Raw genomic sequence first — 24,369 nt, forward strand, 5'->3', positions numbered from 1 at the left:
TCATGTAATTGTCATGTCCATTTTCATCTAATCCTTTATACTACTGCTTGAAAGTGCAAACATCTTAAAAGCCCCTGAGCTAAAGCTTAAAAAAGCAATTACATTGAACAAGTTGCAAAATGTGGTTTTAGTGTAATGCATTAGGAGTTGGGAACAAACAACTTCCATTAAGAATGGGAATAGTGTATTCAATCTTCAATTAATAAATATTCTAGTAAGAGCTGTGACAAACATTATACAGTATGTCAGTACTGTGCTTAATTCATTTTTTAAGAGTAAACACCCTTAACTAGCTTTCACTTTTGATATGATGATTATTTGTGAGTACAGAAATTAAAATCCAGCCAGTGCTACTGATAAACCAGAAAAATATCCAATACTAAAATTAACTACACCTATCCATTTTACAATGTTTCCACTCTAAAATCTATGGAAAATCAGTACATTTTGTAGCACACTGTTGAATTCAAAAGATTTTTTAATTTTTTGTAATAAAGACAAGACAGAAGCTAAAAATTAAGGAGTCCTCACAGAAACTACCGACTATATTCCTCTTTTTTAGCTATGGGTTGAATGACAAAAACAGTAGCTCTGTACTAATAAGTGTCCTACAAGTGACCCTATACCGACAGGATGGGAAAGACTGAACTAAAGTAGCGAGACCAGTTCTTATCCTTCAAACCATTAGCAGTAATGGTAAATGAGATATTATTCAACCCAGAAGAAAAGCAAGCTACATTCATCTGTTCCAGGAAGAACATTAACAGAGGCCATACCTCAGAATCCAAGGTTATGAAAGCAGGTCACACAGCTAGGAAGAGCACCTGGTGCACAATTAGTGTATATACTTATTTGCTGAACTCTGAATTTTGATTTTGTAAGGGAATCTGAGATATCTGATATTACAAGTAGCCATTTTGAAGTCCTGGTCTTAGCTAGTTCTTTGCCAACTTCTAGATCTATTGTCTTCAATTTGAGTGTTGCTGGGCACTTACTGGAGTCAAACTCTGCAAATGAATTGGGAAAAATTTAAATAAAACATTCACAAAACTATTCCCAGAATACCTACCTCCATACCTCATAGTTCAGAAGCCTAAGAGAAACCAACAAAACCAAACAAAATACCAAGCCAAAGAAACAAAAAACCCAGAAAGATTAAAAATATTAATGAACACCTTAAAATCTGCTTTTATACTTTCATAGACAAAGAAAGAGCTCTTCATCCAAAATCCATCAAAGCAATCTTTTCTGAATAGCTGAAATAATTTTCTAAAGCTTCCTGAGATCAGAGGCAAGTAGCCCTCACCAAAATCCCCAAACCATCTGGCCTGTCCTACTTAATGGAGTGGGTAAGATCACCCATGATTTTCAAACCATCTAGGATTAGAGCTTTTATCCAGGAACCAAACAGGCCTTACTGCTCATCCTCAGCCTGCAAGGGCTCAAATCTAGGGATCCTAATCACCAACAAAGTGCTTAGCCAACTAACTTGAGGCAGGACTTGACAGGAAAATTTTCCATGCCTTCCTGTATGGAACTGCATACTTGTCCTCATACAGCAAAATTGCAAGAGTCACAGGATTAGAAAGAAAAATCGCAAGAGGAAAGCTTTCTCTTAAGGCCCATGGATGAAAAGATTTCTTTCTCAGGGAGGAATCATGTGGTTCTGAAAAATTCACAAAGCTGCTTCTTACTGAGAGAGTGGTGCAATACTGCAGTGTCTACCAGCCTATTTGGGTTCTGTAATTCCAGATGAGAACAATAAGGTCATACTTAGTTTCACCCACTGCTAAAATCAGTTCTGGAAAGAGAGCTTCCACCTATGGAATTATCCAGGGACAGATCACCACAAAGGATTCTGTGCGTCATACAAACTCTTTATCACAATCAACAGCGTATCTACATTGTTTCTTGTAATGAATGCCCTACAGCTATTCAGTACAGAAAAGCATGTTTTAAAGGGATATTTGGCATTAGTCAGTTCTTGGTACTCTGACACAGATGTGATGTGTCAATTAAAGTTAAGTACTCAGCAATCAATTTAAATCTCAGTTAATTTCTCTTTAGCTGCTACGGTAAATCTCTGACAGATTAATGAGTTGCAGTTAATGGTGGAGCACGGAGTCTGTTGCAATTTTTTTCCACTCATTAATTGAACAGTCATACAGCATAGATATATGCAGCATCCTTGCTGCAGTTCAAACTTGTAATAAGGCAAAGACGTAATAAAAAATAAAGAAGAGTCCCATTATATGCAACAACAAATCATGCCAGTGAAGAGATCACCAGTGTCTATTAACATGATAAGCAAAAAGATCAGCCGTTTCAGTCCAGCCTAAATTTACTGATAATTAAGGATGCTTTTGTGCTTAGATTTAAAATGTTTTCTCCCTCTAGTATTTACCCTTTGATATATCTATGGATAGCAATCAAGTCATAATACAAGTCCTTTTTATTACCAGTTTAAAGAAAACAAACCTTTCCTGTTTACTTTCACAGAACTAGCTAACCTGTCCTAGCCCTATATTACCCTTTTCTGCACCTTTTTCTGTATATTCTTTTTCTGAACATACATGACTTCAAATGAGTCTGCACGATAAAGAACCTCAGTCATCATGGAATTCCAACTAGTAAGCATGAGGGAATACAGGGGAATCCTTCAGATCACACAAATTATATTCACATTTCTCAAATGTCAGCGTGAATTTCAAGGGTCTTCTAGTTTTATTTTGCAATGACATCAGTAACCTGGATAGAAAATGATTTACCAATTTAGGAGGCTTACTTAAATTTAAATACTTGAGTTTCTATACTATGGATATTTAATCAAAGGCATATTGAAAACATTAGGTGAATAGCTTTTGGTCTGAAATTTCCAGATATGTAAAGCAAAACCAAGGAGACTCCATCAATTTATCCAAAGTAATTAGGTTACCTAAAGTGCAGCCATAGTGCTTAGGGCTAGTGGACGAATTTAAAATGGAAAGATGTTATTACCACAACGTACTATTATGCCACAGGGCATCCTGTCTAATTATACTAATCAAGGCAGCAATAAAAAGCATGTAAAGTTGCATGTTTTTCAGAGACTAAGATAGCAACTTTATAAAATCTCACCAATAAAAAGGAAAACTATTAATATATTCTGTAACATTGTAGCTTTTCACGTACAGCAATTAGAACAAGAAAGCAAACCTGAGAGAGAAGACAACTATAACAACCTGTAATGATCAAGTCCCTACATGGTACTTACCTTTGTACTCTTATAACAAAAGCCAAAATCATCCTTCAATTTTTATGAAATTTTCTCTAATGTTTCTCTAAAGTAAAAGAATTTTAAATAATTCCAGCTATGGTAAACCAGAAAATCATATGTTACAAGAGGAAAACTTTCTTAGAAAGTGAAAATTAAATAAGTTAGTATTATGTTTTTACTGTTGTTCCATAACAATAACAACTTTAGTACCGTACTGGATTGTGCAGCACTCATCTGGTTCAGAAAATAACCATTTTCTGCTTTAGTTTTCCATTTTATCTTCCTATTGTGCAGTTTGCCTTAAGTCTAACATTTTTTTTACACAGCATTACATCAAAATTAAAATATTAAAGATAAAATTTCTAAGGCTTTTAATTAGCCTGTTGCAAGCATCCTATTTAACAAATTACAACAAGATTAAGAAGTCAAAGTATATTGAAGATAAAATGCATAAGGCAGCCATAATATTTTGAAGAATGAAGGCTAAATATGTTTTTTGTTTAGCCAAGAAACAAAATGGAAAATGAAGTGACATATACTCTACAACATTCCTTTTTAGGTTGGTGTACTGAGGATGTTGTGCTCAAATCTGAAATTACTAATACTGTTTCACAAACAACTCAACATGTGATACCTTTTTTTTTCCCTTTGTTTTTTTGTTGGTTTGGGTTTTTTTTTTTTTTGGGGGGGGGGGGCAAACATAGAGGAGGAAGAATGATAACACACACACACATATGACCAAATAGTCTCATTCCCTATGGGGTGATAAATTCAATAGAACAAATAGCCCACAGTGGATAGCCCACCGTGGTTGCAAAATTATACATATTTTGAAGTGGCTCTTCAAGACATTGGTTACTTTTTCAGGCCAGGTTTTCCTTGGGTCTTATTCTTCCTTATACATATTGTCTCCCTTGTAACATATACTTAAACCATATAAATTATTCCTTCCCCTCCCCCAAGTCTCATAGATTTCTCTAGTTCTGCCTGACTTTTACATCAGGTCACCCTGCTAATTTTCATTCCTCGCTTCAGCCTTCACGTGAGCAGCTCTTTCCAGTACATCCATGATACCTTCTTAGGAACAGATGATCATATCCAGCTTTCATTACAACAAAGTGCCATAGTTATCAGATTAAAAATAATTCTTCACAAGAACAATATTTCTTATAGAGCGTTTAAATTTACTCTTGGCAGTGTTCTTGGGAAGTCCACAAGATTTTCATGTTAAAATTTTACAGTAAGCTAGAACCAATAAAGCAAGAATCATTTGACTACATTATGCAAAAGACAATTCTAGATTTCACTTCAGATGAATATATTAGTCAAAATTATGATAGTATTTGGAACTGCCACAGGTAAAGTTCTGGAAGATTATTCATTTATGCATAAAAAAGTGATGATTTGATTCAAATGACAGCATTCAAAAATTATGAGGGAAGGTGATATGCAATGTTTAAATGCAGGACAAATTTTGGAAATTTGTTTTGATATCTCTCTCTTATATCTAGAAGGATTCCACATATGGAAGGCATATTAAAAATGCATTAAAGAAACCAGTGAGAGGCAATCAATATCTTGAGGTGTTGTACAAAAGTGGTCTAGCTTTATTCTGTATGCTATAGGAATATAGCTTTATCTGTGTTGGTATAATGAAGAACAAATTAACATATTTGGTAAGTATTTCAAATTTCATTGTCTGCTGGAAAAGTTAGTACTGGAGTCCATAATGACCTCAGCCTTGCCATGGACAGCAAAAAATAATTGCCTGATCTCCCAATATTTTTTTTTGTTTGTATTTTGAGCCCCATGAAGCAGATGAACAGTATCCTGACCCTCTAAGAAAGTTCACCCTGTGGCTAAGGGTTTTGAAGGATGATAGAGTAAGTGTAGACCCATAAAGCAATCTCATTCTGTAGGGCCAGGGTACAGCAGCTGTTCAGATGATGGCAGCCTTGAGGTTATAGAAGTGGCTGCGGAAGTCACCACAACTTAAACGATGATTTCTCTCTCCCCTCAAGGAAGCTCCCCAACACAGTTATCTGAGTGAGAAGTTACCCCTCCAGGCAAGTAGCACGTGAGAATAGTAATCCTCTTGCAGGAAAAATAATATTAATTCTGGCAGTTTAATTCTGGTCTCTGTGTTTGCATTAAACAATGCTACCTGATTAAAGCAGTTAAGCCTTATGCTCCTTATATGTGAGCATTGTGTGAGCATAAACTCAGATGACAAATACTTGTCCTTCATACATTAGCAGTCAAATGTATCTCTTTCCTTTTGATATATTAGGATATATTTTTTTTTAGTAAATAATGAGAGCCAATTTAAGTCAGAATTCTCAGGGGAGAAAACCATGAAAATAGCTTCAATTGCTTCAATGAAAAATTTAACTGGGATTTTTTTAATCTTAAAAGCTGCAAACAGTTTAAAACGATAATCTTTAGGCAAACTGACATATAGAGTAGCTTAATATAACCTAGAACAGATTCCTCTATTTGTCTGCCTCCATTTTCCATTTTCATTTCAATTTTCTCCTATGCATTTTTCATTTGTTCTGTCTTATACATATGAGAAGTCCTATACTCTATAAGTAATCCCATTCATAAGATCATCATATTCTACAGAGAAAAGTAAACCAAATAGACATACTTCAATTTCAGGTTATACAAACTAAAAGGTAAAGCTTGGGTTTGGCTGAAGTGCAGATGAAGTCCTGAGAGCTGCAGTGCTCCCACCCAGTGTGCCCCAGGTTTACAGCTAATGTTTCCTTCCATGCAAGGGTTCCACATGTTGGGGCAGGCACTAGAGCCATCACGGATCCCACATCCCACTTCTTCCTGGTCTTCCGATTTTACACAGGCATCTAGAAAGAGAACCAGTACTATGTGGTATTTACGATATCAACCAAAGAAATAAAGGTGTTTCAGGGTGTATTATGTCCACACGCTGCAAGGAAGACACCAAAAACTCAGTTTTATGAACAGTGAGGCACTAGCTGGTCTAAGGGTTTTGCCTTACTTTGGAGGTAGGGAAAAAAAAAAAAAAAAAAAAAAAAAAAGCAGCAGCTTGTTTCTACATCTGTAAAGTACAAATCCCTGCCTCTGCTTTCATCATGCCATGGTGCTAATTATCAAAAATACCAACAGCTTCTCTTAAGAATGTTTTATGGATCTTGAGGCTGTCACTAGCCATGATGAAGAAGAAAGGGAAATTTACTTCAGTCCTTTGCTGAAAGGGAGGTTAAAGTAATTAATGATTGGGGAAAAAAACCCCACTCGATTAGCAAATCCTAAGCTTTTTCTACCTGGCATTAATGTTTTATGCTTCCATTTAGCCAGAGAGCCTTTTTCATGTCTGCTGAAAACAATAATCTGAATTAATTTCACTCTCCAGGTGTAGTTTTCCACTTACTGGCTTTGTCTTGAAAATGTATAAGGTTATACAAATATAAAATCCTCTACTAGAACTTTCTCTATATGATATGCAGTATTTTCTGATTATCAAGCAACAAATGCTTGGTAAGCATGTTTTTAGCGTATTGGCCTACCCTTATTCAAACTGAGTAATTAAAATAACCAAAACAGCAGGATGCTGAAGATATAAAAATGCATATTTCTCATGCGTAAATGTTGCATTTTGAGGTTCCTGTTGTCATTTATTATGTCTGTTAGCATGATTCTCACAACTGTATGGCTGGATGTTCCAAGTTTCATAAGACCAAATATTGATACAACACTGGATTTTTAACAGTACCCACAATTTTAGACCAGTGGGGTTTTAACTATTTATCCTAACCACTAATAACCACTACTACTCATAGTTATTGGCCAACTTGTATTGCTCAGCCTTGAAGACCATTTCCTGTTCTGACTCAGTTTTCTTTTGAAAATTTTTATTCTTTTTTAACAACAAACAAGTGATGTTATTTACTTCTATTACATTCAGAAGTGTAATAGATGCTATTACACTTGTATAATATTGTGTATGTTATATATATATTATATTCACTTTTATTTAAAAACAAATATTTTCATCTTTCAGTGGTAAAGTTTTAAGAAAATATGCAGCCATAAATACAACATTGTCTTTGACTGAGAATATATATGACTCCAAAATGATTTCCAGAAGTTTGAAGCACGGTGCTCTTTTCTGTAAATGTACCCTTGATTAAGACATGACTGTCTAGGCATTAGGGTGACTCCACTTGTACCTAAGCTAATTTACCAAAAGGACTTACATCATGTCCACCATAACTGAAGAGGAGGAACACATCCCCTCCTCAGCTAGCTGTACGGCAAGTTACAGCTCACGCAATTTTCAATAAGGAACTGAGGCACAGAAAGTCTAAGTGGTGGGTCTAAAATAGGGAGAGAAAAAAAAAATTAATTTAACTTCCCTTACAGTGGGACAGATTCTCACTGCCAGAGAGAGGGAAGTGGGAGTGTCCCCACCAGGAGATGGGCAGAAAAAGGTAACTCCAAAAAACTCTTTTTATGCTTCTCTCATTTTGAAATCAAGAGAAAGCTACTGTAGCGGTAGAATTATATGGAGTTATATGAACTGTACATGGAGGATGGATTTCCTTTGCTTGGGATTTTTTCAGTTGCCTTGAAATGCATCTTTATTCTTATGCATTGTGTCCCCACTAATACAAATAGGTATCATGCCAGCATTCAGCTAAGTAATTCTTTTGTCATCCACAGATGGACAGGGGATTACATGGCTAAGAAATGACATAAAAGGTAAATCCCTATGCTTGATAAAGCTTTGCTTGTTTTCTTTTTCATTCAGGATTACCGAGTGAACATCTTTCTCCGTCAGAACTGGAACGATCCCCGTCTTGCATACAGCGAATATCCAGATGACTCTTTAGACTTAGATCCATCCATGCTGGATTCAATTTGGAAACCTGATTTGTTCTTTGCCAACGAAAAAGGTGCCAACTTTCATGAAGTTACAACAGATAATAAGTTGTTGCGAATTTTCAAAAATGGAAATGTACTTTACTCCATCAGGTGAGCCTCTAATCAAATGATTATTTTTTTTCAGATAGAAACTCAAAAGTGTACCTAAGAATTGCTAATGGGTATCTTCAGTTGTTAGTCATGCAGAACTATCACTAAAGTAGTTGTAAGTTTTGAATACAGAACTTTATCATCATTACTTTTCACTGTTAATACCAAATAGAAAATGATCCTTCACCAGTCATGCATGTAGTAAAAATAATATGAAAAGTATCTTTCCTACTTTCAAGTACAGATACTGAGCCTAGAGTACATAGGACCCTTCACAGAGCAAATAATCCTGGAGTATTATAACCTGAGCTGGCCTATGTATGAGTTTCACACACTGTAGCCTCCAACATCATGTTTTTTTCTTTCTCGCCTTTTTGGATATTGCATTTGCACTTCAACATGGAAACATGACCTATTTGAGGAAGCATGACATTTAAAGAATAGTTCACGTACTGCTGGAGATGGAAAGAAAAGTGGAAAGTAAACTTTTGAAGGGTTTAAGAAGCTGTAAGCAGCAATCATAAGTATTGACAAAATCTAGTTATCCTACTTCTCCTCACTTTAATGCAGATGTTAGTAGGCATTTACCACTATTTTAAAAAACCTAATCTAATGAGAAACGCATTGGATATAAGAATGCTAATGCCCTATTAGGCATGATACAGATTCGGTATTAATACAGTGACCTACCTATGCAAAATTTTACATTTTTCAAAATAAATTTACCTCTTGTCCATTTAGTGGTTTGTTTTGTGTACTTTTACAACACTGCATTAACAGGTAATTGGACTTTTTGAAGAGACACGAGGAATCTGTGAAACAATTTGTGCACTAAGATAATATGTGACTTGCATGCATGTATCAGTGGCAAGGGAGCCTCCTTCCTCCCCCCTTCCAGCGCAGGTGGGCAGTGTCTTGTCAAGCTTACACGAGGAGAAAGGTTGGGTTAAAATTCCTACCAGCATTTCATATCCAAAAGGAGGTTAGTATGCCAATCTGGAAACATAATAATTCTTCAGTGTCACAACATGCATTCTGTCACTAGAAACAGATGGAAAGCAAGTAAAAATTATTCCTTCTCCAGACCCAAGTAGAAAGTAGAGTTAAAATAAATTATCCCTCATCTGAGTCACCCTGAGAGGCACTGGCAATTGTTCCACTCTAACCGAATAACTCCTTCTCCTTGCCCTTCTCCCTCCAGATACATACAACAGAGTATAGACACCACCACTCAACTGAAGCATGTTTGGATGGCAATTTCAATAGAATTGAGATCAAGTTCATGGTCACATGAAATGGGGGGGAAACAAACATGAGAAATATAATAAAGTTATAAAAGGAATAAGTTTTATAAATATATATGTGTATATATATTAAGTTATATATAACATAATATAATAAAAATAATGTTATTATATAATATATAATATATATTAAGTTATACATAGCTTAATATAATTAAGTTATAAAAGGAAACATTGACTGTGATGAAAGCAGATGCCAGGTAGCTCCTATGTTTTTTATGGAGGCAGAAAGTTTATGTTTTCATGATTTAAGAACTGTTACAATTTCTAAAACATAGAATTGGCATCTAGTTGAGTTGTTATGTGAATTTGAGTCATGTGAGCTTTTGTTGAGGGGAGTCATGCTAACTGTTAATGTTCTGATATTAAGCAAAAAAAAAAAAGATTTCTAAATTTGCTTTTTTCTTTCATTCTCTGATATCTCCTCCTCCCCTAATTTCATTGGAACAATTCAGACAATAAAATAATAAGTTTCCAGTTTGTGATTCAATGAATACTTAATACAAAGTACTAAAATATTTACTGAAGCACAAAGTAAGGTCCAGGTGCTGCTTCTCTGAAATGACTTCCCATGTCTCCAGCCACATAGATTTTGTGTTTGGAACCATTCTTAATAAAATGAAAATAAAGCCTTGGCCTGAGTTCCCTCCTTGGACTCTCCTCATGTAACTCTGTCACTGGCAGACTAAACAGAAGTTATAGAAATAAAGAATCAAGAAGCTTTGGAGAAGGAAAAAGTAGGGTAAAAGAAATATACAGCCATTCTTGCCATCTACTGCCCACTTCTCTTTAGCCCCAATGCCAAAAACAGGGGAATGTATTTAAGGGAAGGGGATTAGAGCAGTGCCATTCTAGAAGAGCCTTATGCATAAGGAATTGAACTCAAGCTCCTCAGGTTTTTGGAGAACATTCTATCAACTAACTGACAAATGAATATGGGGCAAAATTTTCAGGCAGGGTATTTTCTAGCAAGAAGAAAGGTGCGGTCATGACCCTGAATGATGAATGGATACCTAAATATTGCCAGTGAGGGAAAACATGTGCTTTTACTTCTTATATACTTCTCATTCCTCTGAGAAGTATCACTCTAAGTTATTGTATTGAGATAAAATTTAAAAATGCCTCTTTTGCAAAAAGAGGTTGTAAAGTATTTCACAGGAAGTATCAGGACTAACATGAAACACAGCTGCCGTTCAAAATTACAGGCATATTTCAGCCTACCATCAATATCATAAAATGTTATCTTGAACCTTTGAGTTGACAATTTAAGCACCTTATTTTAGGACAATAGCACATAAATTACTCTGCCACCATGATTTGCAGCTGACATCTGTTACGGAATTCTTGTAAATCTGGGTAAATTTTACGTGAAGGATTTTAAATACTTTAACAGTACAATAACTCTGCTGTAGCACAAAAAGCATGGTGTTGTTGCATTCCTTTAGACTTCTCATAAAGTCAAGCAACCCTACTGAAAAAATTGGTTTTCTGAAAGTCTGTAATATTTTTTTCCACATAGCCACTCTAGGCTGAGCAAGTGAAATGGGTTCAGCTAATATACATCCCTTTTGAGAGTCTTCTAATGAAAAAAATTATTTTCTTCTATTTCTAATGGCTTCCAGTGTTTTCATGCATCCTTCCTGTGCAGTTCTATGGCATTTTGTGGTATATTTTTAATATTTTTTTTTTTCTGTTCTTTCAGATTGACTTTAATACTGTCCTGTCCAATGGATCTCAAAAATTTTCCAATGGATGTGCAAACGTGTATAATGCAGCTGGAAAGTTGTAAGTTTGTGTAATGTATTATCATATAAATACTTTTTCAAGGATTACAACAGCTATGTAGGAGGTAGAAAGACCCCTTGTAGGGTACAAGAATAAATTTTTAAGAAAGAATCGTCTATTTTACCAAAAGAATCTATGAAACATACGTGATTTTCAAAGGAAGAGATTCTTCCATCCTTATTTGTACCGCAAATCAGCAGTTTTGTGTAAATCTAAAGTTACCTCTAAATTTAAGTACCCAGTGCCAGTTTATCTTTATGCAAAATTTATGCATATTGGGATTCACCATGAAGTCTTCTCTATGTTCACATATACAGGGGGACAGTAATACAGGAGCACAGAGAGGAAATATGAGAATAACTTAATTGTGTGATTTATGTGAATATCCTAAAATCTGTAATAACTCAGTGTCCTTAAAAGCTGGAAAGAACATGATACACACTGAGTCCCTGCTCTTCAGATTCTTGCCCTAGCTGTTCAGCATGCCTGCATGTTACACCCACATATCTGTACTTTTTATCTGATCATCCTAGAAGGGATTAGGGAAAGGGTTTACTACAAGGGAGAACTGTAAAAGATTGCAAAGCACAGATAAGTATACATGCTTATGCCTATGTACCTACATAGGATATTCACTTATACAGCCCTCACCCCCTCAACTGGAGCAGCACCTCTAGATCAGTGGTACACCCTCCCCAGAAAATCTTGGGAAGGGCTGTAAAGCTCTTGAATTATGAGGAGGAAGAAGTCCATACAAGGTATCACCTAGCCAGGGATAAAATATGAGTATGAACTGACCATCAACCATAACACTGGAAAAAATTCTAGCATCTTCTGAAGACTCAAGGCTTAAAGGAATTTGTAGTAGTACAGAGAGCTTGATGTTGAAAACATACAGCAGAACCCAGAAAAAGACCTGATAGCTTTCTAGTGCAAAGATGGTGTGACAGTTTGACCAAACATGGTGCTACACTAGAATTTAAACAGAAAAAGTGAAATTACAACTCCATGTGTTTTAAGTAATCTGTTTATAAAGTTCTGTTTGCATTATACAGCAATATCCTAAGGAAGGCAGAGGAAAAGGTAAAACCAGCTTAGACAAGACAGGCTTTGCAGAAATATCTTTCAATTAACAGCAATACTTTTTATATGAAATAAATAAAATTAGCTTTTGTTAACTTGACCCACCATATATTGTACTTATCATCTCCCTTCGTATCTCCCTTAGAACATAAAGGAGGATGGAAAGCATAAAGCATTATGCCATTTCAAGGCACAGAGACAAAAAGACAAAACCAAAGGTTCTGTCTGATGCTATGATCTGAGCTAACACAGGATGTGTGAGGAGGAAGGCACACATATGCGTTAAATTCTCATTTTCCTTGTGATATGAAGTATTTGGGAATCACCTTTGCCACTTAAAATGAGAGGACTTTGGGAAAGATTTCTAGCAGAAAAATTCTCCTAATGATGTGAAAACCAGAAATAAAGTAAAGCAAAGCATTCTTTCAAAGATTCCAGCAATCTGAAATTTGTGAAAACTAATGACGGGGAAAAGTAGATGAATAAGTACCCGTCTTAATGTCAGATCTAGATTTACAGTTTTGAGATCAATAAATGAAATATTTCAGAAAATAATTTCCTGTGTATAGAATGAACATATTGGATTATTTGAAATATACTATAGATCAGAAACACAACATACATAATCTGATTAAAGTGTTTCTTGGGTTTTTTCTTCTTTTACTGAAACAAAGTACTGTCTAAGAAAAGGAGGAGGTAATTATCTATTAGTCAGTATGTCAGAACTATTTGTTGTATGGATAATGGTATGCTTTTACAAAAAATTGTAGGGTGCATATGAAAGCCAGATCTGTCTTTCATTGTGGTGGACAGATGTTAATATAAAGCAGGCTTTCAATATGAGGGCAATGGCTGAATCTGACAGCAGAAACTTTCTTGACTAAAATCGAGAGATAGTTATTTGCTGCAAATGTCAGAGAATTTAGGGCAATGTCATATATTCAGCATTCAAGCAAAACTCCACTGTCAATCAAGCAGATAATCTTACTAATAACCTATGTCACCTTTATAATTAATATGACTAAATAAAAGGTTAATATGAGGCAGTTGTATCAGAGTACATACAGATGACAGCTATATTCACTATATACAATTATGCTTCCAATAGAAAGTATCATAGTGTTTGACTGAACAAGAAAAAGGTATATTTTTTTAAGTTGTGTTTTAAAAGTTAGGAAATTGTTGTTTTAACAATATCATAAAACTCAGCTGTATTTTTCCTCCTTTTCAGCCTTTTTGAGGACAGGTCATACAACAACTGAGCATTCTTGAACAAACAGGCATCTGTTTTGCTTTATAGAAGCCTTGCAGGAACTCACAATTCCTGCAGACTGCACCATAGGGAACCAGTACTTACTAGTTGAATAGCACTGTAGATCATAGTTGTCCTACTGTATTTTCCAGCAGACCATTTTTCACTGAAATCTTGTTTTTAATCATGCAGTTCAGTGGGAGTAAGTTCCCTGCTCGACATTTACACAGTAGAGAAGCAACATTCACAAAAGAAGAGCTGAACAAAATATAAATGAGTGCTTCAAAATCTTCTGGTTACAGGGAAAGATCAAATCTGATTTCATAAGGAAGTTACAAGTAAGAAAGCTTTCACCATATCACCTTGTCTAATTTTATTTTACCTGTAACTCCAGACATTTCAAAAATAGAGACTATAGGCAAAGCAGCTGGCCTGAGACAGAAAATTTTGCAACATGTGGGAGCTCTGACTATACCTACATGTCTGATAGTAGAATAACCAGTTAGGTTTGCAAGAACAAGACAGCAGTTCCCTGAAATTACTTTGGGACAGATTCAAAGAAGATAGGCACAGTGACTTCCAAAACATTCAAGAGCAGGAATTCAACTGCCCAAAACCAGTTTCTCTATAAAGGATGTACTGGAAGGGAAGCAGACACCTTGGAGGTAAAAAAAAAAAAGTTTTATATCAGTCTGAACTCAGAATACTTCCAAAACTTAGAAGATGAGCAGAAACATCCAAATTCCAGTGTCTTTGGTTAAGAACAGGCAGCCAGTTCTCTTTAAACTTATAGAAGGAAAAGGGACAATGAGTGCATTTAGCACTTTCCCAGGCTTCATAGCAAGTCTTCTGAGGTAAGAACTGACATAACCCTGCAAGTCTGAATCCATCCAAGCAGATCTAATTTCTAGGCCACAGTGTCATACTCCCTTGTGGCTTGCACGGCTTACATCTTTTGGTACACAGTAAGGTATCTTAAACAGGGGGATCGAAGCAGTCACAGTGGTGGTTAATGCACTGTCTGGGGAAGTGGAAGACGTGGGGTTTCAAAACTGAGAACACAGTCCTCTCATGTCCTGAGTAAATCATCTGATCATCAGGTTGTGTTATAAAAACCAAAGAGGTTGCAGGAGCAAAACAGCAGCAGCCATGCTTCCAGATGTTTCCTTTTAAAGTGATGATCATTGCTTTTTTTCCCACTGAATGTCAAGTTGGGTAGGACATTGTGCAATTATTAATTTACAAGGCTCATTTATCTCACAGTTTCTTTGAATTATGTTTGATCTTGCAAGCCTTGCTCCTGCATGTATCACTAAGCAAATTAGACTGTTCCTAACAAATCACTCATCTTTTTCTTACTCATCTCACCACCAGGTTGCAAAGAAAGGCTGACAGTTATGTATAAAGGAAAGATCATAGGTTTTACCTCTGCTGTAAAATAACAATTTTTTATTACTCGATACTTTCCTTCAATATTGATACTGTTGCTCCAGCATAGACAGTTCTAAGAGAAAAATTCACATATAGCTATTCTTCCCAATTTATACTTTTATTTTCAACCAGTTAATGTTTGTGGGTTTTTTTCCAAGGTCAGTCTAAGCAGCTGGATTTGCCACTGGTTAAAGTACTCCACTTATATCATGAAGTGTCTGAGAAATATTTAAGTGGAAATGTCTTCTATTTTTAAAGGATTTGTTTTACCAAATGATTTCTCAGCAACTAGAATGAGCTGCTTTTGTATCTTAGAAAGGAAGCAAATGAAAATGCACATATGAAATAATCCCTTCTACATTTCTGTGCCTTACACCAGGGCAGCCTATAGGCATGTGGGATAATTTTAGTTTTATTCTGTTTGAGTAAGATACAAAGAAATGTCAGCTAGATACATATTTATTTCTGTACCCTGTCTCCCAGGAAAGAAATGTTTTTCTTTCATGTGCTAGAGCTTGTTGTCTCCCTCTTTTTTAAGTTTCACTTTTATCTCACAGCACTCCTTTATTCATATATTACAATTATAACTTTACATGACATTCAATATTCATGAATTTTCAAAGAATAGTGAAAAGAATAACTAGTAACAAAAGAAGAAATATACTATCAAAAGCAACATATGTAAGGAAAGAAGCACCTGGTTCACCTCATAATTTTATTTTTATGCTTATTGTCTCTCAATACATTAAACAATGGCCTTCTTATTGATTTATGGAGGTGTTTTAGTCTTTCTAAGCAATCATCCACCTGTCTTTTAGATTTTTAGAGAAAATTCATTCTGTACTACATGATGCTGTTACATGAATAGTACAATTTCTTTCCTTTCTGTGTCTAAATTGAAGATTGTGCAAATGGTAAGATCTATAAGCAGGCTATAACAATACAGGCTACTGCATTACAGAAAATGATGCACACATTGTTCCTTTCCCACAACAGCACAAAGACACCAGAAGATAGATAATAAAACTGGAGTATATTTCTCATCTCCCAGGGAACCTCAGGTCTCTCTGAGTGACAGTAATTACGGACACACTAGATCAGTGCCTGCCTTTGCCTAAACCTGTGAAAACTATACCCCTTCTCTCCTTTCCATTTCAGAAGCACAAAATTTATCAAAAATTCATCCTATGGTTCCAACTCTGCAGATGGGTCACTTAGCCCGCTACATGTATCTGAAGTGAGATCTGACACACAGTGACAAAGAGCTAGATATTTGTAATCTTTATCTCCTCATAAGCACAGGATGAAAGGGCAGTCGTACAGCTGCAGCTGAACCTATAGAAACTAATATAAAAGTGACAGCCAAAAATCTATAGGTATCTGCAAGGAATATTAGGTTTGAGAGATACGGTAGAGAGCAGAGCCCAAACTGTTATTCTCTGAAATTCAGGCTAAGAAGGATAAACCTGTAATTCCCAAGGGAAAGACTCCATCAGGACGATGTCAAGGGCAGTGCAAGGGGCAGGCCCTTTGCAAAGCAGCTCAGATGTATATAGAATAAAATTCTGCTTTCTTGGAGCTTCAGCATAAATTTAGCCTTGAAATGCATCACAGTTGATTTCTGAAGCTAGTATTTTTAGTGCCTAATGTATATTAGAAGAATTTATTCTAACCTCAAGTCAAAGCCAAATTTGTTAGCCCTGTCATCTCTTCCCCCTGCTATGTTGCTTGGAATTCAGGGCACAATTCAAACCTCTGCCATGTTCATATGGACAGTAATGTACAGGCAGCCTATCCTGGAGGCACATTGTTGGGATGCCTAACAGAAATAACTCTAGTAAACATGACTTTAGTCCTTGCTTCAGCTGAATACCTAAAGAACTACTTCGTTTGCTGAATAAATCCAATGTTACTTTTGGACCTGTACCTTACTAAACATTAAAGAAAGTAGAATAGAATTTAGATAAATCACTGGGATTAAAAGAACTATAAAATAAATTCTGTGGTTGAACCAAACTCTCTTGTACAAAAGCGCTAGATATTCAGCCTCGTTGTTTCATGCCATACATGTTCTTGTTTACTGAACAAAAGGGAAAGTTAGATTTTGATTTGCCTGTAGGTATTGTAAAATTACACAAGGGAAGCATGGCTTTCCTGGAATAGAACAAAACAAGTAAAAAATTTACAAGATACATTGGTATTCAGATGGATCATATGTTTGCTTAAAAGGTTTATTCTTCATAGCTTGGAATGTTACTCTAAGGGTGCTTAAAAAGAAAAAACTTGGCAAATAAGGCTGTGTCAGCAGAAGTAGAAAAGGGGGTATCTTGCAATTCACAAGACAATTGTGGTTCAAAGGTGTGGAGTCTCTGAAGGTGCAATGGAATTGCTTGTCTTGAATAACAAACCTTGGTTTTTCTGTAATGGACTGTCTTTGGACAGCTTGAAAAGGAGATGTTAATACTTAAGTAATTCTTTAAGACAAACTTGTTGGATGTCCATTGCGTCTCCTATAAGTTAAGGGCTTTTAATGCCTACAACTGACACTGAATTAGTTGAAATAAAAACTTCATAACTTAGCATGCATGTATACAACTGATATAAATAGCTTGGTTCCAGTAAGTTCTATAGAGTTTTGTGGACTGATGTGGGTTGAAAGGAATCCTATTTGTTTAAGACAGGCTTTCGTCCTATACTGTCAAAATTGGATGAATGAAAAGGTTATATTTATTATTAAGATTAATGATAGTTAAAATAGTTTTTAAAAAATACAGATACAATCTACTTTTTTCTTTCAGGGGCCTCATATGGGTGTTGATAACAACTTGTCAACACCATTTTTGAAAAGATAAGGTTTTCTGGGAAAGATGACCAAGACCAAGGGAAAAGTTTGGTTTTCTGTTTTCCAGACACTACAGTTGCCCTTGCTGCTTAGAAATACTCCAGCAGGATCAGATTCTTTTTCCTTGCAAGTTTTCCTGAAGCATGCAATTGAACATGATGAAAAATTTCACTCTAGCTAGACAATTTTCAGTGCTGTCTAAAGGCTGGAGTTAGTCTGTCTTGTCCATCTTCTGCCAAAGAGCTTTGTATAGATTAGATCAGGGCTCCTCAAACTTTTTAACCAGGGGCCGGTGCGCAGATGCAGTGGCAGGCAGTCATCTGCGGCTGCTTGGTTCCCCCCCCAACCCCCAGCGGGTGGGGGGGGGTGTCTGTAAATACCGGGGGCCGGATTGAGGACCCTGTGGGGCCATATCTGGTCCGCGGGCCGTAGTTTGAGGACCCCTGGATTAGATCAATTAAATAGACTATCACTAGAGTTTCATTTTATTTGATGCCCAGATATTCAAAACCCTGCACCAACTATTCCAGGCACAAGTCCTGACAACCACTCCTCATCAATGCCTTATCTTTTCCACCTCCTCCCTCCATAAGTGTGAACACACAGAGTTTTACTTTCATTTTTCCATATTTATCACCAGCTCTTTGACAGACGATTTTCTAAAGAAAAACTTCTGCAGGCCAGATCCAACTTTCCCAGTTTCAGGCCCTCTACTTGCCAGTTACTTCTATTCTACTTAGTGTGCCAGTTCTTCATATTCATCTCAGGTGGAGGTTGCAGTCTGCCAGTACATGCTTCACTAGTTAATTACCTGGAATGACATCAGGCCCCTAAAAATGAGTTGTCTCTTTAAAGAAAGCTGTTGAGAGGCTACAGTGGCACACTTACACACAGTTCTTGAGTTTTCCTCAGAAGTACTCCCTCTGGCAACTTTCTGCTCCTGGGATGATAACTTTGTCATATAATTACCAACAATTTTCATCTGCTTTTGCATTACAGATGTGCAAGACCCCATCCTTGCGTTAATAGAGACAGTATTAATGTAACCTAACCAGTCCTCTAATTTCTGAATACTGCTGTTCAACATAACAATGTGTTTTTCTGTCCTTTCTTTCCAGTTCTATGACACCACTTAGATTTTGCATAATTAGTAATACCTTTGCAGAATTAGGTAAGAACAAACACTTGGATGGTAGCCAGGCAACATTGCAAACTGCAATCTCCTTTAGCCACAGCAGCTGGTTTGCATCCCATAACACACATAATTTGGCATCTCTAATTCTTTTCTCAACATTCATGTATTTAAATCCTGCAAACCCAAACCCCAGTACATTGCATTTCAGTGACAGAAGTCCTTACTCATGCACATGATTTAGCTCAGGTTGGCCTGGTCCTGCAATCACTATACTAGATGATAACCACCACTGCTTTCAGCTGCTTCTGTACTAGAAAAGACTCACTTTTTCCACCAGCAATGAAAAAGTGAGCTGTGTCCTCATATACCAGTAAGGCCAGTGACTGACTGTCCTTTTTTCAACACTAAAATGTTGCTACTAGGACTTTCCTCCATAATGCTCTATTTCCCAATCATCCAACCACCTCACAGTCAAATATGAAAAACTCCTTTGTACTGAAGCTGAATATCATGCTGAGCTGCAGCAAATGCAAATAAGATTTTATATATATATAGATATATTCTTCTCACAAAGCAGCACCAAGAAAGCTATCTGAACAGCATGAATTTACAAAGAATAGGAATAACTATTATATAGCAAAAGCTTACCCTGAAAGAGTGCTCAGAAACAGATTCACAGTTTTTCTTCCAGACACATAGACTGGGACTCCCTTCAGGCATGCACACACATGTCCTATGGAAAGCAGAATAAAATGGAAGCAAATCACAGAGGGGAAACACCTTACACTCAAGTCTTATCCCAAGAAGAAGTCAGGGTTCAAGAGCTAAGCATACATGTCTACTACAGAATAAGCTTCATACATCTATAAGCAGTGTTAAACACAAGCAGCTGAGTAGGAGCCTAAAGCTCAGGTCGACCTCAGGTTTAGTATTTCTAGAATTTAGTTTAAGATGTTTTGTGTTATCTTAATTATCATGCTTTCTGTTTATTTCATGAGAAATTAATACCCTGGATCGAACCTGTATACATTTATCAATCATTGGCAGAATAATCTATTCCTAATATATTCTTTTTGAACTGTGTCTGCATATATCTACCCAACAAATTAGCCCTTTCTACTAGCAGTGCCATTATTCAAGAATATCAAAGCAAAATTTGAAAGACTACACAAAGGTATCTGTCTTATTGAATTTTACTATTTGGGTACTACTGTATTCAGATCAAACATTTTTAACTGCAATTGTGCCTCAGGAACACTCAGTTTTAATTATGAGCTTAATCAGTTAGATTAACCGGTGCTGCATAAACCTGGAAAAAAAGAGCACCATTACTCACTTCTCTTATCTGTTTTTTCTCAACTAATCAGTTGCTAATCTTATACAGAAAATTAAATAATTAACTTTTCATTTTTATTCCTGTAAAACTCATTTCAGCAGTGAATGGATGAGTGTACTTTCTTCATCTAGATTAGTAAGGTAAAAGCATTTTAGCAGAGACCTTTGTTGCAGCATCTAATTATTTCTGTGATTAGTAAGCCTCAGTACTGCAAATACATATGCATGAAACATCTGTATAGTCCTGTTGAATTCAGAGAGCAGCATCAGTATTTTAAAGTTATCCACATAGTTCTAATACTTCAAAATTTGATGACTGGCAATTCTCGGATCCTAAATCTAAAAAAACAACACTGCCCTCGAGGCTTCAAGATTTTCATGACCAAAGCTCCCTACACTTCCACTACTTGCTGTGCACCTAGCTCCCACCATCCCATTGATGGCACTAAGCAATCTGGTGCTTTATCCGTATCAGCATCCTAAGTCTCTACTTTGTTGCTGAGACTGAACTTTAAGGTCATTTCAAAATCTGCCATGATGTCTTCTTGTGCTGCTGGAAGCCCAGCCACTTCAATAAGGAATACTAAATACATTAATCAGCAAGACTCCCAAAATTAGGATGCTGGGGGACTGATTTTTAGGCTCATTGCATATATAACACCATACACATAAACTGTAGTAATACTAGAATATGGTAACCACTGACTGTTTTAAAGGGCTATTTCTCTAAAAATGCCCTTTTCCCCTTATGCACAGTGCACACAATACCATGAGCATTCTAACTGGTGTTCAGCCATTCTTCTTCATAAAATTAAAACACAAAAATATTTTACTCTTTTTGAGATATTAAGGCAGCCCAATTACCTATTAGTATTGCTGTTCCTCCTGGAAAATTTCTAACACAGAACAATGAGGGGTTTAGCCCTTTTATGCATAGAATACTGTGGGATGTGCCTAGGACATGGGCTGAGTTTGTTCTTGCAATTTCTCCGATTCTGCTTTATTTCTGCTGGTGACCAGATACTTTCCACTGTTGTCTTTCTTCATTTTCTCCATGCCAAGAACAAAACAATGCAGTAACTGGACAAAAGTAAGAGATCATCAGTTTATTTGGAACTGTACCAAGTATTTTCATTCAGAAAATCAAGAATAACTGTCCTTGTTAATACTACTTACTAAGGAAAATTTAGAAACAATTTTGTGTTATCAAATAGTTGTATATGCTTAAATAATGTTTTGTCACTTCCCCAGTTACAGGATTATTACAAGATTTTGGATATCCTTAATTCAATCAGCACGTTTGATTGGGCCATGTATTTCACATTTAATAAAGGACCATAAATTTAATAGTGATTTAATTAAATATACCTAGTAGAAATATAATATATATTATACTATTTGAAATTTCTTTCATACAACATAAACTCACATCTCCATTAAGCTACTCTATATTTTAAGACATATTTACTTTATAATTATGATTTTGACTTACAAAACCAAAGTTACAGAGTTATAGTGTTAAATGCTAAAGTTATATTTGGGTATTTAAAATGTAAACATGATAAAAATTACTTACTCCATCAGCAGTGCTATTATTTTTAATAGATTGCACTACAGAAGAATTAGTGGGCAGGGTAAATAAAATTAAAAGCATGCATTAGAGATGAATGAATCTGATTTATTGAAATACATTTTGACACAGCAGTTGTTTCTTGTCAGCTCAATGAGTTTTACTCAGAGGATATCACTTCTGGCCATAATCTACATGCTTCAAATGATAAACTGCTTTACACACAACTGATTTTGTCTGAATTTATGCAAAGTTTGATAAAAGCTGTACTTCTGCTTTTTCATAGTTTATGGCATTTAATGGTGAATTTTAAGACTGTGTTTCTGGAATGTCATGGATTCAATAAGACAAAAAAATAAATGTTTCCTTGCACAGTGAATATATGCTTGTAATGACTTGAGTAACATCTGATCTTGATTAAATACTTATTTAAAAGAATATAATCTAATTTTTACCATATTCATACAGTCTCAACAAAATACCAAAGTAAACCAACAGTCAGCCTGAGTGCCTGTGAATACCTTGTATAAAGGTACTCCCCAGAACAAACGTGGAGAATCGAGAAGCAAGGAGATTTGTTGAAAACAGTTTTAAACTTATGAACAGCAATTCTTATCTTATAGGTGTATCCAACATAGACAGATCAGAAAGGATGAAGTATCTCTCAGATTTGAGGTCAGCATATCAGGGTATTATGACTGAATAGCATTTATAGATGTATTCAAAGAGTAATGGAGTCACTGAAAATAATAGAGGAAAGATTTACGCTCACACACCAAAGAGGTTATTTTGTTCACTGGAACTCAAATTTTCAGTATTTGCAGGCAGACAGTAACTCATAGAAAGTTCTTAACATCATACATTGAACTATAATTTGTTACTGAAAGGTTAAAAGATATTTCCAGTTATCAGTAGGTTACCCTCAACAGCTCATTAGCATTGGACTAAAGCAGAAAGGAAATATTCCAAAACAGCAAAACAGATGAATGAAAGGTATATAATTTAGATGTAAAAATTACTCCTTTTTCCTTCTGGCTCAACCTGTACCTTTGTCATTCAAACTATTACAACAATAGAACCTATCTGGTTTTAGATTTCAATCCTAAAATCTCACTTTGTCCAAATCTATTAGATTCTGATAAATTCTTAGTGAAACTTGAATGAGAATAGGAAGCCTTCTTTTTCTCTCCTAGTTGCCATAACCAGATAAAATTTATTGAGAAAAAAATTATAATAAGATGCCAGGGATATACTGGAAAGATAATATATCGCATATTCAGAGGAAGTAGAGCTATTTTCCCCACTGATATGCCATGCACATATACAACTGAGAGGGGGAAACAGCAGGAAATAGTACCTGCCCGTTAAAAAGGCTTACCCTTGATTAGTACTTCTACTACGGCTTTTGCTATTTTATTTAATTTTATACACACATGCATAAGGTATGAATAAGTGCAGGAATCTGAATATTAAAACTGAATGCCTTTATAATACATCACAGTCAGCTAATATGAGAAGGTTACAATCAATTGCTTTCCCTTGTTTTATACCAGTTTCAGAGAAAAGTATTTTTCAATTAGTACCTCACTCCTTCAGAAATTTTAATTTGTTGTTCTCTTTGAAGAATTTGCACTTAACAATTCAAATTAACATAAACACATAAACATATCTTTGATAATCCACCATTTCACCTCAAATAAAAGGACAAAGAGGACTGAGTGTAAAGGGCCTATTTTATCTTTTATGGGCTGGGGAGGGTAAGATTTTCCCAATCACCCAAGAGAATTCAATGTTTAACTTATTTTGATGCTTTTGTTAGTTCCGTTAATAAACTACCTATTTATTAAGATTTCACCAAGGATGCATAAGACTGGCTTTTTTTCTATTTCAGTATGGTATAAAATGGCAGATAATCACTTTGTGATTAACAGGTACAAGCAGACCTCCCACGTTATCTCCTTTTTATGAATTTACTTAAGTCATCACTATTTGGTATGCCCCTGATTTTCAAAGTTTGCAGATGACTTAGAGTTTATGTGTTGTTTGTTGCATTATTATTTTTTTTAGTTGGATACACAATGAATGATCTCATTTTTGAATGGCAAGAAAAGGGAGCAGTTCAAGTAGCAGAAGGTCTCACTCTGCCACAGTTTCTGTTGAAAGAAGAAAAGGATTTATGTTACTGCACCAAGCATTACAATACAGGTAGGAAAGCGTATTAGTGATTAAAACTGGAAAGACATTTAACATTTATTGTTAATTTGGAAAGGTTGTTTTGTGGTTGTAGTTGTGGGGGTTTTTTTATATTCTCATTGAACACACAAAGATAAAATGCACAAGTGCATTGTGCAGGATAATAG

General features: G+C 35.7%; 1 protein-coding gene across 5 annotated transcripts in view; it reads left to right on the forward strand.

The window, feature by feature from the left end:
* The window catches only part of GLRA3 (glycine receptor alpha 3), a 92,979-nt gene that overhangs the window by 39,659 nt on the left and 28,951 nt on the right, over positions 1-24,369 (forward strand). For all 5 annotated transcript variants that reach the window (XM_040588797.1, XM_040588804.1, XM_040588822.1 and 2 more), the window contains exons 4-6: positions 8,049-8,272; positions 11,279-11,361; positions 24,077-24,214. In XM_040588797.1, coding sequence (XP_040444731.1) covers positions 8,049-8,272; positions 11,279-11,361; positions 24,077-24,214 — 445 coding nt within the window. The remainder of the gene's footprint in view (positions 1-8,048; positions 8,273-11,278; positions 11,362-24,076; positions 24,215-24,369) is intronic.

The sequence above is a fragment of the Falco naumanni genome, chromosome 1, assembly GCF_017639655.2.
Source record: "Falco naumanni isolate bFalNau1 chromosome 1, bFalNau1.pat, whole genome shotgun sequence".
Classification (NCBI taxonomy): domain Eukaryota; kingdom Metazoa; phylum Chordata; class Aves; order Falconiformes; family Falconidae; genus Falco; species Falco naumanni.